Below are 14,957 nucleotides of genomic sequence, written 5' to 3' on the forward strand. Positions count from 1 at the left end.
GTTCTTAGTGATGCCGTTCGGGTTGACTAACGCCCCTGCAGCATTTATGGATCTCATGAACAGGGTATTCAGTGAGTTTCTGGATCACTTTGTCATTGTGTTTATCGATGATATCTTAGTGTATTCCAGAGATGCAGAGGAGCATGCCCAGCATCTGAGGATCATTTTGCAGACACTGAGAGAGCATGGTTTATATGCCAAGTTCTCGAAGTGTGAGTTTTGGTTACGGAGCATTGCCTTCTTGGGACATGTGGTATCAGCAGAGGGTATTGAGGTAGACCCCAAGAAGATAGAGGCTGTAGCTAACTGGCCCAGACCCGTGATAGTGACTGAGATTAAAAGCTTTCTGGGACTGGCAGGTTACTACAGGAGGTTCGTTCAGAACTTCTCAAAGATAGCAGCTCCTATGACCAAATTGACTCAGAAGAACCAGAAGTTTATCTGGTCAGACCAGTGTGAAGAGAGCTTTGAGGAGCTCAAGAGGAGATTGACAACAGCACCAGTGTTAGCTCTGCCTGTCAGTAATGAAAAGTTCACAGTGTTCTGTGATGCATCTCGAGTGGGATTGGGTTGTGTATTGATGCAGAGTGATAGAGTAATAGCTTATGCTTCGAGACAGTTGAAGAAGCACGAGTTGAATTACCCTACCCATGACCTAGAGATGGCAGCAGTTATCTTTGCACTTAAGATGTGGCGGCATTACCTCTACGGGGTTAAATGCGAGATCTTCACCGATCACAAGAGTTTACAGTACATCTTAAGTCAGAGAGAGCTGAATTTGCGGCAGAGAAGGTGGGTTGAATTGCTCAGTGATTATGATTGTAAAATCCAGTATCATCCGGGTAAGGCGAATGTTGTCGCAGACGCCCTAAGCCGGAAATCACTAGGCAGTTTATCCCATATAGCAACAGAGCGGAGACCAGTTGTGATGGAGCTTTATAAGCTCTTTGATGAGGGCTTACAGCTAGAGTTGTCTGGTACAGGTGCGTTGATAGCACAGATGAGAGTGACACCTGTGTTTCTGGAGCAGATAGCTCAGAGACAGCATGAGGACCCTGAGTTGATGAAAATTGCCAGGACTGTTCAGTCAGGCAATAGGGTAGAGTTCAGATTTGACAGCAAAGGGATCCTTCGCTATGGGAGTCGACTTTGTGTACCAGATAAGGGCAGTGTGAAGGAAGACATTATGAGGGAAGCTCATAATGCGAGGTATAGTGTTCACCCAGGAGCCACCAAGATGTATCAGGATCTGAAAAAGGTCTATTGGTGGCCAGCCATGAAGAAAGAAGTGGCGCAGTTCGTGACAGCCTGTGAGGTTTGTCAGAGGGTGAAATTAGAGCATCAGAAACCAGCCGGAATGCTTAACCCATTACCGATTCCAGAGTGGAAATGGGAGAACATAGCCATGGATTTTGTAGTGGGTTTACCAGTAGCGTCCAACAGGATAGACTCGATATGGGTGATTGTGGACAGACTCACGAAATCTGCTCATTTTCTTCCAGTACGGAGTAACTATTCTGTGGATAAGTTGGCACAGGTCTATCTGGATGAGATAGTGAGATTACATGGAGTTCCAGTGTCTATAGTTTCAGACAGAGGACCTCAGTTTACCTCCCGCTTTTGGCGGAGTCTGCAAAGTGCGATGGGCACGAGATTGGATTTTAGTACTGCTTTCCACCCACAGACTGATGGACAGTCAGAAAGGACCATCCAGACCATAGAGGATATGCTTCGACTATGTGTGTTAGACTTTGGCGGTTCTTGGAGGCAGCATCTACCTTTGGTGGAGTTTGCCTACAATAACAGCCATCATGCGAGCATTGGGATGGCTCCTTATGAAGCTTTGTATGGGAGGAAGTGCAGATCCCCTGTTTGCTGGGAAGAGGTAGGAGAGAAGGCTCTTGCAGGGCCAGAGTTAATAGACATTACCAGTAGAACGGTGCCCATGATCAGAGAGAGAATCAGAACAGCTCAGAGTAGGCAGAAAAGTTATGCAGACGTTCGCAGAAAACAGTTAGAATTTCAAGAGGGTAATTGGGTATTGCTGAAAGTGTCTCCAATGAAAGGAGTGGTTCGTTTTGGCAAGAAAGGTAAATTGGCTCCACGGTACATTGGACCCTTTGAAGTGTTGCAGAGGATCGGAAATGTGTCGTATAAGCTAGATTTACCTGCTTCTATGGAGAGACTTCACCCGGTATTTCATGTTTCTATGCTACGACAGTTTGTGTCAGATCCGAATCAGGTTCTGAGTGAGCCTGAGGTGGAGATTCATACAGATCTCACCTATATAGAGCAGCCAGTGCGGATTCTAGACACGCAGATCAGACAGCTAAGGAACAAGGAGATTCCGATGGTGAAAGTTCTATGGAACCACCATAATCTAGAAGAGTGCACCTGGGAGACGCGAGAGTCTATGCTCCAGCAGTATCCATATCTCTTTTGAGGTTTGTTTCCTCCTTTTGTTGTGATTGTTGTTTGTTTTCGGAACATCCGAGGACGAATGTTCTTAAGGAGGGGAGAATGTAATATCCGGCTAGAGTCCGGCACCGGAATTCCTGTTAGTTGGTGGAATCCGGGGTGACGGAATTCTATAAATCAGGTTATGGTTGACTAAAGTAGTGTGATTTGTGTTGATGTGTTAGAGTAATAGATGTGAGTTTTGAGTTGAAATGGACTAAGGCAGAGGAGCCAAGTTCGGCCGCCGAAGATAAGTTCGGCCGCCGAAAGTGCCCAATGTTTGGCTTCCGAAGTTCAGGTTCGGCCCCCGAATGTTGCATGGTTTTGCATGCAATTCGGCAGCCGAAACTGAGTTGGCCAGCTAGCTGTTGGGTATCCTTAGTCAGCATTGTGGACAGGTGTTATGTCCAATTTGTTGCCAGAAGTTTGGTCACGTCTCCTATGCTTTATTTGCTAAGTTTGAGCAGCTCATGTAGGAGTTTGCTCGTTTACCACGTTTTGAAGGTTTTGAAGAAAAAAGTGAGCTTTGGAGAGTTAGTGAGGGTGAAGAGAGTTGATCCGTTTTCCTTTGTTTAGATCACTCACCAGGAGGTAAGTGATGTTTTGACTATGTTTTTATATGTTTTCTGAAGGTTTTATGGGAGTTGTGAAGAGAGAGATGCATGTTTAGGTTTTAAATGGGAGGTTTGCGGATATATGCATGACTATATGTTTCTGTGTTATGTTTGATTTGTTGTTTGGGGTAGTAGATAGTTTTGGACCCCTGTGAACATATACTTGAGTATATGTGAGTTGAGTAGATGAGATATGCATGTTTTGAGAGCTTGAAGGGAAGGAGGAGATGGTTTGCCGTTGAAGCTGAGTTCTGGATGAACTCAGGTTCGGCTGCCGAAGGTTCATTCGGCCGCCGAACCTCTTGCATGGTGGCTTAATTGCCACAGCTTGCCCCCGAGTGTTTTTGCATGTTCGGCTCTGTTTGGGGGATTCGGCCGCCGAAGGTGCCGCCGAAGGTACTTGAGTTTCGTCTCTGGAAAGGACATTCGGCCGCCGAACCTGCCGCCGAAAGTGTCCTGTCCAGCTTTCTTTTGCATGCTTTGCAGGGATAGTTGAGTGAGTTTAAGGGGATTCTTGGGGCAGTTTAAGAGAGTTATTTCTACGCTTGTTTGGTCCCTCATTTGAGTCCATCTGTATAGGTACAGACCAGAGGAACCAGAGAGAGCAGCAGTGAGTACTGCTCCAGAGGTTCAGAGCCTGCAGAGTCAGTCAGTCCAGATAGCCAGAGGTGAGTGGAACTAAACTTATGACTTTTAATTGAACCACAAACTGCTTTTAGCATATCTCATGCATCATGTTTATGCCATAGGTTGTTTGCATTAGTATTCACGAATCTGTTGCATTGCATCGTTATTTGGTGATGTGAGTGAATGCTGAATGATCCAATAGTCTCAGACAGGAAGTCCAGGAGCCTTTGACTACGCCCTGGCAGGTATAGAGAAGTCCAGGAGCCTTTGCCTACGCCCTGGCAGGTATATAGTAAAGTCCAGGAGCCTTTGACTACGCCCTGGCAATGGTAAGTACACAGGTGTTATATACACATATACATATATGACAGGAAGACCAGGTGCTCGATTCTACGCCCTGGCACAGAGTTACTGGGACTATGTGGTGACAGGTTTACTCTTGATGTGGCTTGTCTGTGATATGGTGCATTCCATGAGATCATATTTTACTGAGATGTTTTACTGTTCTACTCACTGGGCTATAGAGCTCATCCCACTCCCTTAACCCCAGTTTTGCAGGTTCAGTGTACAGTGTACAGGGACAGTCCAGCAGAGTACAGGAAAAGTAAAGAGATCTGTAATAGCTTAGAGTGGACATGTAATATTAAAGAGATGTAATAGTTGTTGCTTGACCTAGTGATGTATGTGTTGTACATGATCTGTATATGTATGTATGTTTTCTTGTATGTGAAAACCAGGCTTAACAGGTATGGGTTCCATCTAGAGCAAGCTCTAGTCAGGGATACAGAGTACAGAGTACATGAGTACAGAGTACAGAGATAGTGCATGCACAGGTTAAGCCTTGGTTCAGAAAAGAGTTTTTATTATCACAGAAAATGTATGATCATGTATGAGATTTACAGGTACACAGAGAGTATAGCAGGCTTGCTACGGGTTCTGGTGGCCTTAAGCCGACCTGAATCCTAGCGCCGGTGACGGTCCATTTTGGGGTCGTTACAGATATACAAAAACATAATCTTCATATCTTCTTCCCAACCTTTTAAATTGAATGTCACTTTTATTTTGAAAATAAATTCAAATATTTTTTTGCCAATTAAACTGGTGTATTTACAGTCATGGGTTAAATAAGTCAAGAACTAATATACTTCGTGTTGGGCACCATTAATCTCTGTCTTGTGTATAGATTTGGAGATGACTCCGGTGTATAGATTCTTGATGGAGGATGAGCTGTCGACAGACGAATTATTAGCCAAATAGGTAATAAGAAAGTCCTCTAGATATGCATTAATAAATGGTTGGTTGTACAAGAGGTCGTCAACAAAACCGTATTTATGGTGCGTAACGGAGGATGATGGTCAGAGTATCCTCAGAGATATCCATGAAGGAGATTGCGGAATCCATGAAGGAGCTCGAAAGATCACCCGAAAAGCATTCAAACAAGTGTATTATTGGCCAACAGTATTGTAAGATGCAAAGGAGCTCATCCAGAAGTGCCAATGGGTGTCAAGTGCATGCAAGAATTCCTCAGCGATGCGCTTGTTCTTGCCCTTTCCATCATTAGGGCCACCTGCAATCATATGTATAACCCCAACGGGTTCAGTGTCAATAGTTTTTTCAAGAGTTCTTACCTTAGTCTCGAGTCTCCTCTCCTCTCTATTCTTTCTGGTAAACTTTTTGAGTGTGTTATCCCTTATCAGTCTCTCAATTTCATCTTTTAACTGCCAGTATTTCTCTATTGTATGCCTGTGATCTTCGTGGAATCGACAGTATGTGGTCCTGTCTCGCATGCTGGCTTTATAGGGTTGAGCTTGGCGGGCCATCTAAACTCTTTATCATTTTTCCTGATTCACATTAAAATGTGCATTCGTGAGTCATTTAATGGTGCACAATTCTTGTACTTACCTTGGTCGTCCCTTTCTCGGGACACGGGATAATCCTTGCGATCTCCTTCGTAGCCTTGCCTTTCTGGCTTCTGGATTTATTTTGGCTCGTCCTCTTATCTTCCTTCAGCACTTGGACTTCATCATCCAGCCTTATGTACTTCTGAGTCTCATCCATCAGCTGCTGATAAGTAGCGGTTGGGTTCTTAATTAGAGAGTCCATGAACTTAATATTGCGAGTTCCCTTCTTCAACGCCTCGTATGCTATTTCGTTATTCAATTCTTCAACATGTATTGTTTCAGCATTGGAACGTAAGATGAAGCTCCTTAAATACTCGCCCTTGTTAGATTTTTTTACAAGTCTGGAAAGAGTTTTTTAAGAGGTATGCAGGTAATAAATTTAGACTTAAATAACACAGCAAGCTGTGTAAAATTATGAATAGAACATGGGCTCAAATGTTGGTATCACATCTGAGCCAATCCTATGAGTGTGGTGGGAAGGCTAGGCATAATACAAAATCATTAATATCTTGAAGCTGCATTGTTGTTCGGACGATAGCCAGATAACTTCTGAGGTCTACAGTCCTATCATATTTGTCCAAACTAGATAGTTTAAACTTCTTAGGAAATGTCTCTGTGAGAATTTCCTCCAATAGGGGCTAAGCATCATCCAAACTGTAATCCTCCTCTTGCTCCTTTTGGTACCTTTGTACTGCATGAACTAACTTCTAGTCATCATCTTTTGGGGCCTCGTTCGATAACTCCTCATCCTCTAGCTTGGTCTTTCCTTTGGACTGTGTTTGAAGTGTGATTGGTCAATTTGCAAATGAGAAAGAGTGAGGTGGTTAGCACCTATGGGTAGTCACTCTGATGCTCAAGTCAGTAAATTGCTAGAAAGTGCGAGTGTAATAGAAATATTGAGTTTAGAATAAGTGTGTAAGAATATGTACTTTGAAGTCTGTGTATACTTTGTCTTTGTCTTTATATTGTAAGAAGATGGAGCTAGTTAGCGAATTTCTTAGAAATCCGACTGGTACCGGCTAGTGGATAAAAGATTCTAAGATTATAAGCGTAATGGGGATCTGGTAGACTATATCCTCTAACGGTAATTTTGTACCATGAAGGACTCGACTGGTTTAGAAGAGGGCGAGTCTTTTATCGTTCTGATCATTTATAATGTTCGAGTCTTTTTTCTTATGAGTGAGACTTCTGCAACCGTATTTTATAGATTATTAGAGTTTTATCACATGAGCCTATTCTATAACGACAATTCATAGTGCATTTTGAGCGATTATGTGGTATGAGAAACAATATGGATGTATTAATTATGATTACATATAAACAATTATCTTTTGTTGCTTATAGCACAAAATTATGAAATAGGCTATAATTAAGTTTAAATTAAAGTTGGAGAAAATTATTTTAAAGAGGATAAAATTTTCACATTAAAATTAATCAAATTGCATATTAAGCTAAACTATATTATATTTTAAATGACAATAATAATTGCATAATTGAATGATATTAATCAAGAATCAAGTCCATTACAAAAATAATTTTTTTTAATTAATACATAGTTTATAATATTTATTAATTTTAAATACAATTAAATGATAAAAGCATTAATATAATAAAATTACAATATTTTTAAATATAAAATAAAAATTAAATGATCATGAAGAAATAAATTTTAATATATAATAAAATTAGAGAAAAATGTTTGTATTAATTAAGCCGCAAATTAAATAGTTGGTTGATAAAATTATATTAAAAAAGCGAAACTTGTTAAAATTAAATTAAATTAATTATAATATTAAATTTTAAACTATAACAGTAATTGTGATAATTATATGGTAAAAATATTTTAACAAAAACAGTTAATTTTTTATTAATTAAATAATTTATTTTATTTTATTTTTTATTAAATTTTTTATTTATAATAAAATAATTTATTTTTTTAAATTACAAAATTTTTATATTTAAATAAAATAAAATTATAAATAATTTTATTAAAATTTATTTAATTTTTCTACGTCTAAAATAAATTATATCAATGAGAGAGTTAAAATGCATAGTAGCGATAAAAGTTCCTTTGATCTTTACTTCACCTTTTATAAAGTATTATTTGGGATAGCTCTTTGCCCATTCTCAACCTAGCCCAAGGACTTCATGGGCTTGAAGGATGGTGGGCTAAATCTTAACCCAATCAAATTCAGCCACGTCCCTTTATAGGGCTTTTTTTTTCACCAAAATTATAAAAGATAGGAGATTAGGAGAGTTAGAATTTGTTTCTACTATTGCACTTATCACTCGATTAGGGTTTGTTTAATCAGAGCGTTCGCTCAGTTCTATTTAAAATTAAATTAAATTAAATAAATTAAAAATTAAAATTTTAATATTTATGAAAATCAAATCGAATCAATTTTAATCATAAATTAAATCAAATTGAATTGGTTTGATTCAGTTTGATTCGATTTGATTTGATCGATTTAAATTTTTAATAAATTTTTTATTTCTTATACTTTATTTTTAATATTTTAAAATTTAATTAAAATATTTTAACCTTAATATGATCTAATCTCACTGTATTATTGAAAATAATATACTATTATAATTAATCGGTTCAGTTTAATTTTTTTTAATTTTTCTGATTAAAATTGAACTGAATTGAAATAATTGAAATTTTTAAAATTAAAAATCAAATCAAAATTTTAAATTAATTTAATTTAATCAATTTTTTCTGTTTGAATTGAATATTAATACTGCTAACTCTTAATATTGGTAGTACTCCGGTTGAGAGAAATATTTTTTTTTATAAATATTATTTAGAAAATGTTAAAAAATAATTTATAATTTTAAATAATTTAATTATAGAATATTAAAATAATAAAATAATTTTTTTCAAATTATTTTTTCAACTACATGTAAAATAATATTTTTTTTTAAAAAAGTATCTTTTTATCATCTAAATTCATAGCAAACAAACTCTAAATCTACTGAGTGCTTTTATTTTATCCCTATAAAATTGATAAGAATTTTTTAAAAGTCGGATATTATTCAACAAAATTGATTTAGGGTTGGATACAGTCCCTAAGTTGAGGATTAAGGTCATAATCATGATCTTTTCTTGTGAGTAAAACATGAATACATTACGAAGATAAAAAAAATTCCACATACCTAATTTTGGATGTTTATGCGTTTCTTCCAAGTTTTCAGCCGAGTTTGACCATAAATCGGTTCACTAGGCAACCATGTCTAGATAATGGGGTTGGAAAGAAAATATTCCCTACACAACACCACACGCTCGTTGAAATGGTCAACAACTACAAATCTAGTTAAGAATAGTAATAATAACAAGAATTACTATTTAATTTCCACATCGAGAGAAAATTTATTAATTTTTTATATGAAGGTTTTATAAAAATTAAATACATAATGGAAAGTAATATTTTCTTTTCGTATTATCAAGATGAATATTTTAAAAATAATAGTTGCAGAGTATCAACTCAAGTCCACACAGTCAAGAAAAATAAATTAAATTATTCTTGATTAGCGTGAAATTCATTAGTGAATTTTTTAATTTTAAAAAATATGTTAAAATATTTTTAAATTTTTTAAAATTTTATTAATTAATTTTTCTTTTATTTTTTATATATTAAAAGAAAATTTAAAATATTTTTAATATAAATTAAAGTTGATGACCGCAACACAGGATTCACTATGTCAATTAGTCCATTAGCATGCAATTTATTCTATAATTGAGTAGACTGAGCTGACCGAGACCCGACCTCATTCAAGAGGGACTCAGCTCATCTGACGTGATGGGACAGTAAAGTAACAGGTCCAGTTATAATGCGATGGACTCAGCTCATCTAACGTGATGGGAAAGTAAGGTAACAGATCCAGTTATGATGCGATCCTATCAGTATGAGCGCCAAAAGGAAATTAAATGATTGTCTGACGATGGTGAAAAGGCAGATACGTCCGTACTGTAGCAAGACGACGGTTATGCGTCATTAGATAATAAGAGAAAGAAAAATAAAAGAGAAAGACATGAATCATTCCAGTCAAGTTTACTCACTCATATTAAATCCTACATCTTTTTGAATCTCAAATAATCAGAAAGAAATTAATTAATAAATTTTTTAAATATCTTTTAAAATTAATAAATTAATTTTTTTTATATTACACAAATTAAATAATAATTTTCTCTAATAATAATCGCGCTTGTATCATCATCAATTATCTACCGTTAATGACCGATCTTGCTTGACATAATTATTATTTAAAAAAAAAAATCGGAGTTCTTCAGCAAGAAAGAGATATGTTTGCTTTTGATTAATTAATCAACTAATTAAAGGCAGAAGTCTGTCCAATAGATAAGACACCTTTTGTTCAATTGCGTAAAAGCTTAATTTCCCAAATTATTGATCTAAATGATCATACCTATATATACTTAGTTAATCATGATAACACGTGTGCATAATCATCTTCCATTTCTAGCATCACATGAAGTTGACAGAATATGATCATGCAAATGGACAAACCTATAATGGATATATATAATATATATTATCATTATCATTATCCTTAGCTTGTGAAATTCAAGTATTTATCAGAAAGAAAATGACGTAAATTTAATTGAATTAGATTGATTTTACAATTCAAATATCTCAAGTTTCCTTTCTATCTATAATATCTCAACTTTATGGCAAGGAGATTTAGCACAGCCAAAAGCTGAGCACTATTGCTTTAGCTAAGCTAGTTTGCCAGGGCAGAGTGTGTTCTAGAGAGTAAGATTTGCCACTTTGGACTTGTTCACTCCTTCACAAAATTTTTGCATAGTGTATGTGTTAGAGAGAAACTGTTTGGATGAATATGTAATTAGACTACAGGTATTTCATCACCATTTGGCAACATGGATGAAGGCGTTGGATTTGCTTCTCACCTTCTCTACCATTAGATCATAATCAAGTCCATCAAAGCAATATCCAGAAATTTCCTAGCTGCTCCTTCCTATTTTTTTTTTTTTTTGGTTGGGCAAACGGAATATCGATGGCTCCTCATGTAAAAGTCGGAAAGGAGTGCTGTGCGTGGAGTGTTTTAAGGACACCACTGGTGACTTTCTTTGCATTTAATTTCTTCTATCCACGGGGAGGTGAAAGATTCAAATTCTGAAAAGTTGAAAGCCATCCAAAAGGCTCGAGTTGTCAATGGCTATCCCTCATCATGTGCGTGGCTCTGTTTCCTTTGCCCTGCCGTGCTCGAGTGTTAAATCCTTATAAGGTTCATTCATTTGTACATTCGTATTATTAATAAATGATAGAGACAAGATACGTATTTAGTCTTGTAAATTTATTTATTGTTATTATCCGTAAACACAAACACAAGTATGATACAACTACTGATATTGTGTTTATAGAAAAAATTTTTATTGAAAGATCTTGAAAAGTTAAAATACTTTTTTAGAATGGAAGCCACTTGGGTGGATGATGGACTTCTTCTAACCCAATAAAAGTACATATTAGATTTACTCCACAAAACAAAGGCCTTTCAACACCGATGGCTTCTCGAGAAAATATATTATGGACTTCTTCTAACCCAATAAAAGTACATATTAGATTTACTCCACAAAACAAAGGCCTTTCAACACCGATGGCTTCTCGAGAAAATATATTCACTGTTATCAATTTTTTATTTTCTGATCATACTTTGTATCATCTTAATCTCACTAGACCAAATGTTTGTTTCTTGGTTCATAAAACATCTCAACCTACATATGATCATTGGAACTCAGTCAAACGCATTTTACGATGAGTTATGGACTTTTCATCCAAAAGTCTTTACAAACAATTTAAATATATATACTGATACTGATTAGGCAAGTAGTCTTGATGATAAAAAGTCTATCATAGGTTATGCGATATTTATGGATTCTAAAAAGTAACAAATTTTTGCTAGGTCCTCTACTGAGGCTGAATATAGGATAATTGGACTTGCTACGACCGAATTAACATCGATACAGGCACTTCTTGCGTGACATTGGATTTCATCTTGCTCAAACACCTAATCTGTAGTGGTGTGATAATATTGGTGCTACAAATTTATCAGCCAATCTAATTTTTCATGCTAAGACCAAATATTTAGAAGTTAATTTTCATTTTATTCTTGACAAAATTCAAAAAAAAAAAAGGTTTCAGATTAAATTCATTTGTTCCAAAGACCAATCAACAAACATCATGATAAAGCTGCTCCTTAACACTCGTCATCGAGTACTTATGTTTCATTTGACAATTTGATTTTTCTCTATAAACACTCAAATTGAAGGATATGATTGAAATTACAAAATACGTTCTTAATCTTATAAATTTATTTATTATTATCATTTGTAACTGTCTACACGTATAAATAGTGTATCAATACTAAATACAATACATAATAAAATTCTCAAAATCTCAAACTTCTTTAATAAATACCATACTAGTTAAAGTGCTGTGAAATAAAATGATTTTATTAACTGCTATAAATGTTATAAGATGTAAGCACATATAATTATTCAGCAGTGTTAAAACTTATCTACTTTTATTTAAGTGTCACTTCAGACTTATTAATTTTATATAAAATTAGCAAAGTATATCATGTGATTTCTCCTGCCGGCGAGGATATAGTTTTATGAACTTTCAGCTTCTGTACATTTTTTCTATTAATAAAATTCAGTTTAAGAAGAAAAAAAAAAGTAAAGATAAATTGAAATTGATCAAAAAAGAAAAATGAGAAAGTGGGAGGTGATGGAAAAGTTGAACTAAATGGGTTGACCAAATATAGTGGATCATACAAATACAAATTAGATAAACATTGAACCCCACAAAAGTGATGCATGCAGCAGTAGAATAACTTTTTGCCTAATGGCTGACAAGATAATCCCTACATCATCTTCTTAATTTTTCATATCTTCCTCATCACATTTTTTATATAGGAAAAGATGCAAAATCGAATACGACTAATAAATTACATACTGCAAATTATTTTTTTTATTTATTTATCATAAAAGTAAAGTATAATAAAATTGGTAAATAAAAAATTTAAACTTAAAATTTTATTATTTTTTATATTTTAAAAATAAAAAATAATCAGACTGCTTAATTGGTTCTCACAATTTAATTTGGTTGCTTCTGACTTTGGGTTTCTCATGTTTATTTACATCATCATGATGACCTAACCTCAAATGGAGATTATTTGTCATTTCTCCTAATCAGCCTACCTTTAGCCTATGTCCTATGTATGTATATTCAACATTACTGTAGTTTGCTCACCAATTGACTTTACAAATATTAACTACTTCAATTTTTTTTTAAATACATAATCTAATAAAAATTAATTCAATTACTAAGCATACAAATACATAATATTCTCACCAATTTTCTAATTTTAAGAATTTTTTTTTTTTAAATTCTCACAATATATGAATTTTTTTTAATTCTCACATAATAAAAATAATTCAAATACGTATGATTATTCAGTTAATTTTTTTAAAGGAAATAATCATTTTCCAAATTAATTAATTAATTGATAAATCATGTTTGAAATCAAGAAACTTATAATAATTTAATTTAATTGTTTCTATTAGTTTTGTTATTTGAAATGATTTTTTTAAAAAATTTTTTAATTAAAATTTATTTTAAAATAAATAAAAATCAGAATAATGATATTTCAAATAATTTTTCCAAAACCAAACCTAAAACTAGACCATATGCATCCACGAAGATTCAATTTTCCCAAATTTTAGTTACAACCAATCAGGAAATTACATATATAATCTACATCAAGATCAAAAGTTAAAATTAGATGATTTGCTACAACCTCATCATCTACTCAAAAAGAAAATCCTATATATATATATATATATATGAAAATTCCTTCCTCTGAAATTTCTGAGAGAAAGAAACTCATCCAACAAAACATGAATTGAAATTAGGGAAAATAAAATTCAAAGGGAAAAATTAAGCATCAGTCAAAGCCACAGAGCTCCAGCATCTTTCAAAATAGGCACCAACTCACCAGAGATATGAGTAGCCATAACTCTCTCCAGTCCACCAAACAATTTTCCACCTACAAAAACCACCGGAAACTGCACATCACTGCCGTCTTTATCACCGCTAATATTCGCTAACTCATTAATCACCGCCGCTTCTTCCTTCTCATCCACCTCGAACACGGTGGGGTTAACTCCAAGCCCTAGCAGGAGCTTCTTCACGACGTGACACATGCAACATCCACGCTTCCCAAACACTATAACCGAATTCTCTGACACCAATTTTTGGACATAATTTTCTCCATTGGCGAATACCAGTACATTTCCAACACCAGTGGCGGCGACAACGAGCGGAGGCAACCGCCGATTACTGCCCGCGGTGGCGGTGGCCGGGATGTATGTTCTGAAAGGGATTGCTTCTTGCATGATATGGAATCAAGGATGAGCGAAATGGGAAAAGAAGGGGGAAGAAAACAATGAGGATGGGAGGGATTTAATAGGGGGAAATGGGAAGACTCTAACGTCAACGGCAGTTACGCATTATTTTACGTCACAGAGACTGTGGATGACGTGGCTTAACGTCACTTGTTCGTAGACAGATTCCTCGTTGCAACGTCTCACCGAGTAACCACGACCCTTTCCAATTATATGTAGCCAAAATTGTTATTTCTGCCTACTTAATATCAAAACCCAAAACGGTAAATTCACTTTGCACGAGGCTAATAAGAATTATAATAAAATAATTTTAATAACTTCATAAATTAATATTGAATTTAAATTCTAAATATAAAACGTCTTTTAAAATATAAATTAATTAATTAAATAAATATCATAATATATGATATATATAAAAATAATTTAAATATATGTATCATTTATAATTTTATTATTATTATTAATGAAAATTTTTAAAATTTTAAATATTTTACTATATAACCGATATACAGATTTAATTCGATAATGAATATATTTGAATAAATTTAAAAAATCTGAAATTTTATTTTTTTATTCTCAATCCTTATTTATAAAAAAAAATTAAGTTTTAGAGTTTAAATTTAATTAGGAAAAATTTTCTTTTATATTAAAAAGAGGATTAATTAGCTTTGTGAAATTTGTTGAAATACATGTAAAACCCACAATTTATTGGTTAAATTAGCAGATGAAAAATGGTTTAAACGTCATTTTCTTTTGATAATTAATTTAGCAAATTATTGATATTTTGAGGATGATTCTAACATCATTTTCTTGAAACCAAACGAGGGACTCATGAGAATCCAAAGCTCCTATGAGTTCATCTCTAATGTCCTTGTGTGCGTGATTTAAATTTCATATAAATGCCTATTTGGT

At 34.5% G+C, this 14,957-nt stretch overlaps 1 protein-coding gene across 1 annotated transcript; it reads right to left on the reverse strand.

Moving 5' to 3' along the window:
- Positions 1 to 13,329: 13,329 nt before the first annotated feature.
- LOC110603366 (glutaredoxin-C9) lies at positions 13,330 to 14,098 on the reverse strand. The gene has a single exon (XM_021741072.2). The coding sequence runs from the start codon at positions 14,034 to 14,036 to the stop codon at positions 13,590 to 13,592; it is 447 nt and encodes a 148-aa protein (XP_021596764.1). The 5' UTR covers positions 14,037 to 14,098; the 3' UTR covers positions 13,330 to 13,589.
- Between the last annotated feature and the right edge of the window lie 859 nt (positions 14,099 to 14,957).

The sequence above is a fragment of the Manihot esculenta genome, chromosome 16 (genome assembly GCF_001659605.2).
Source record: "Manihot esculenta cultivar AM560-2 chromosome 16, M.esculenta_v8, whole genome shotgun sequence".
In the NCBI taxonomy this organism is placed as follows: Eukaryota; Viridiplantae; Streptophyta; class Magnoliopsida; order Malpighiales; family Euphorbiaceae; genus Manihot; species Manihot esculenta.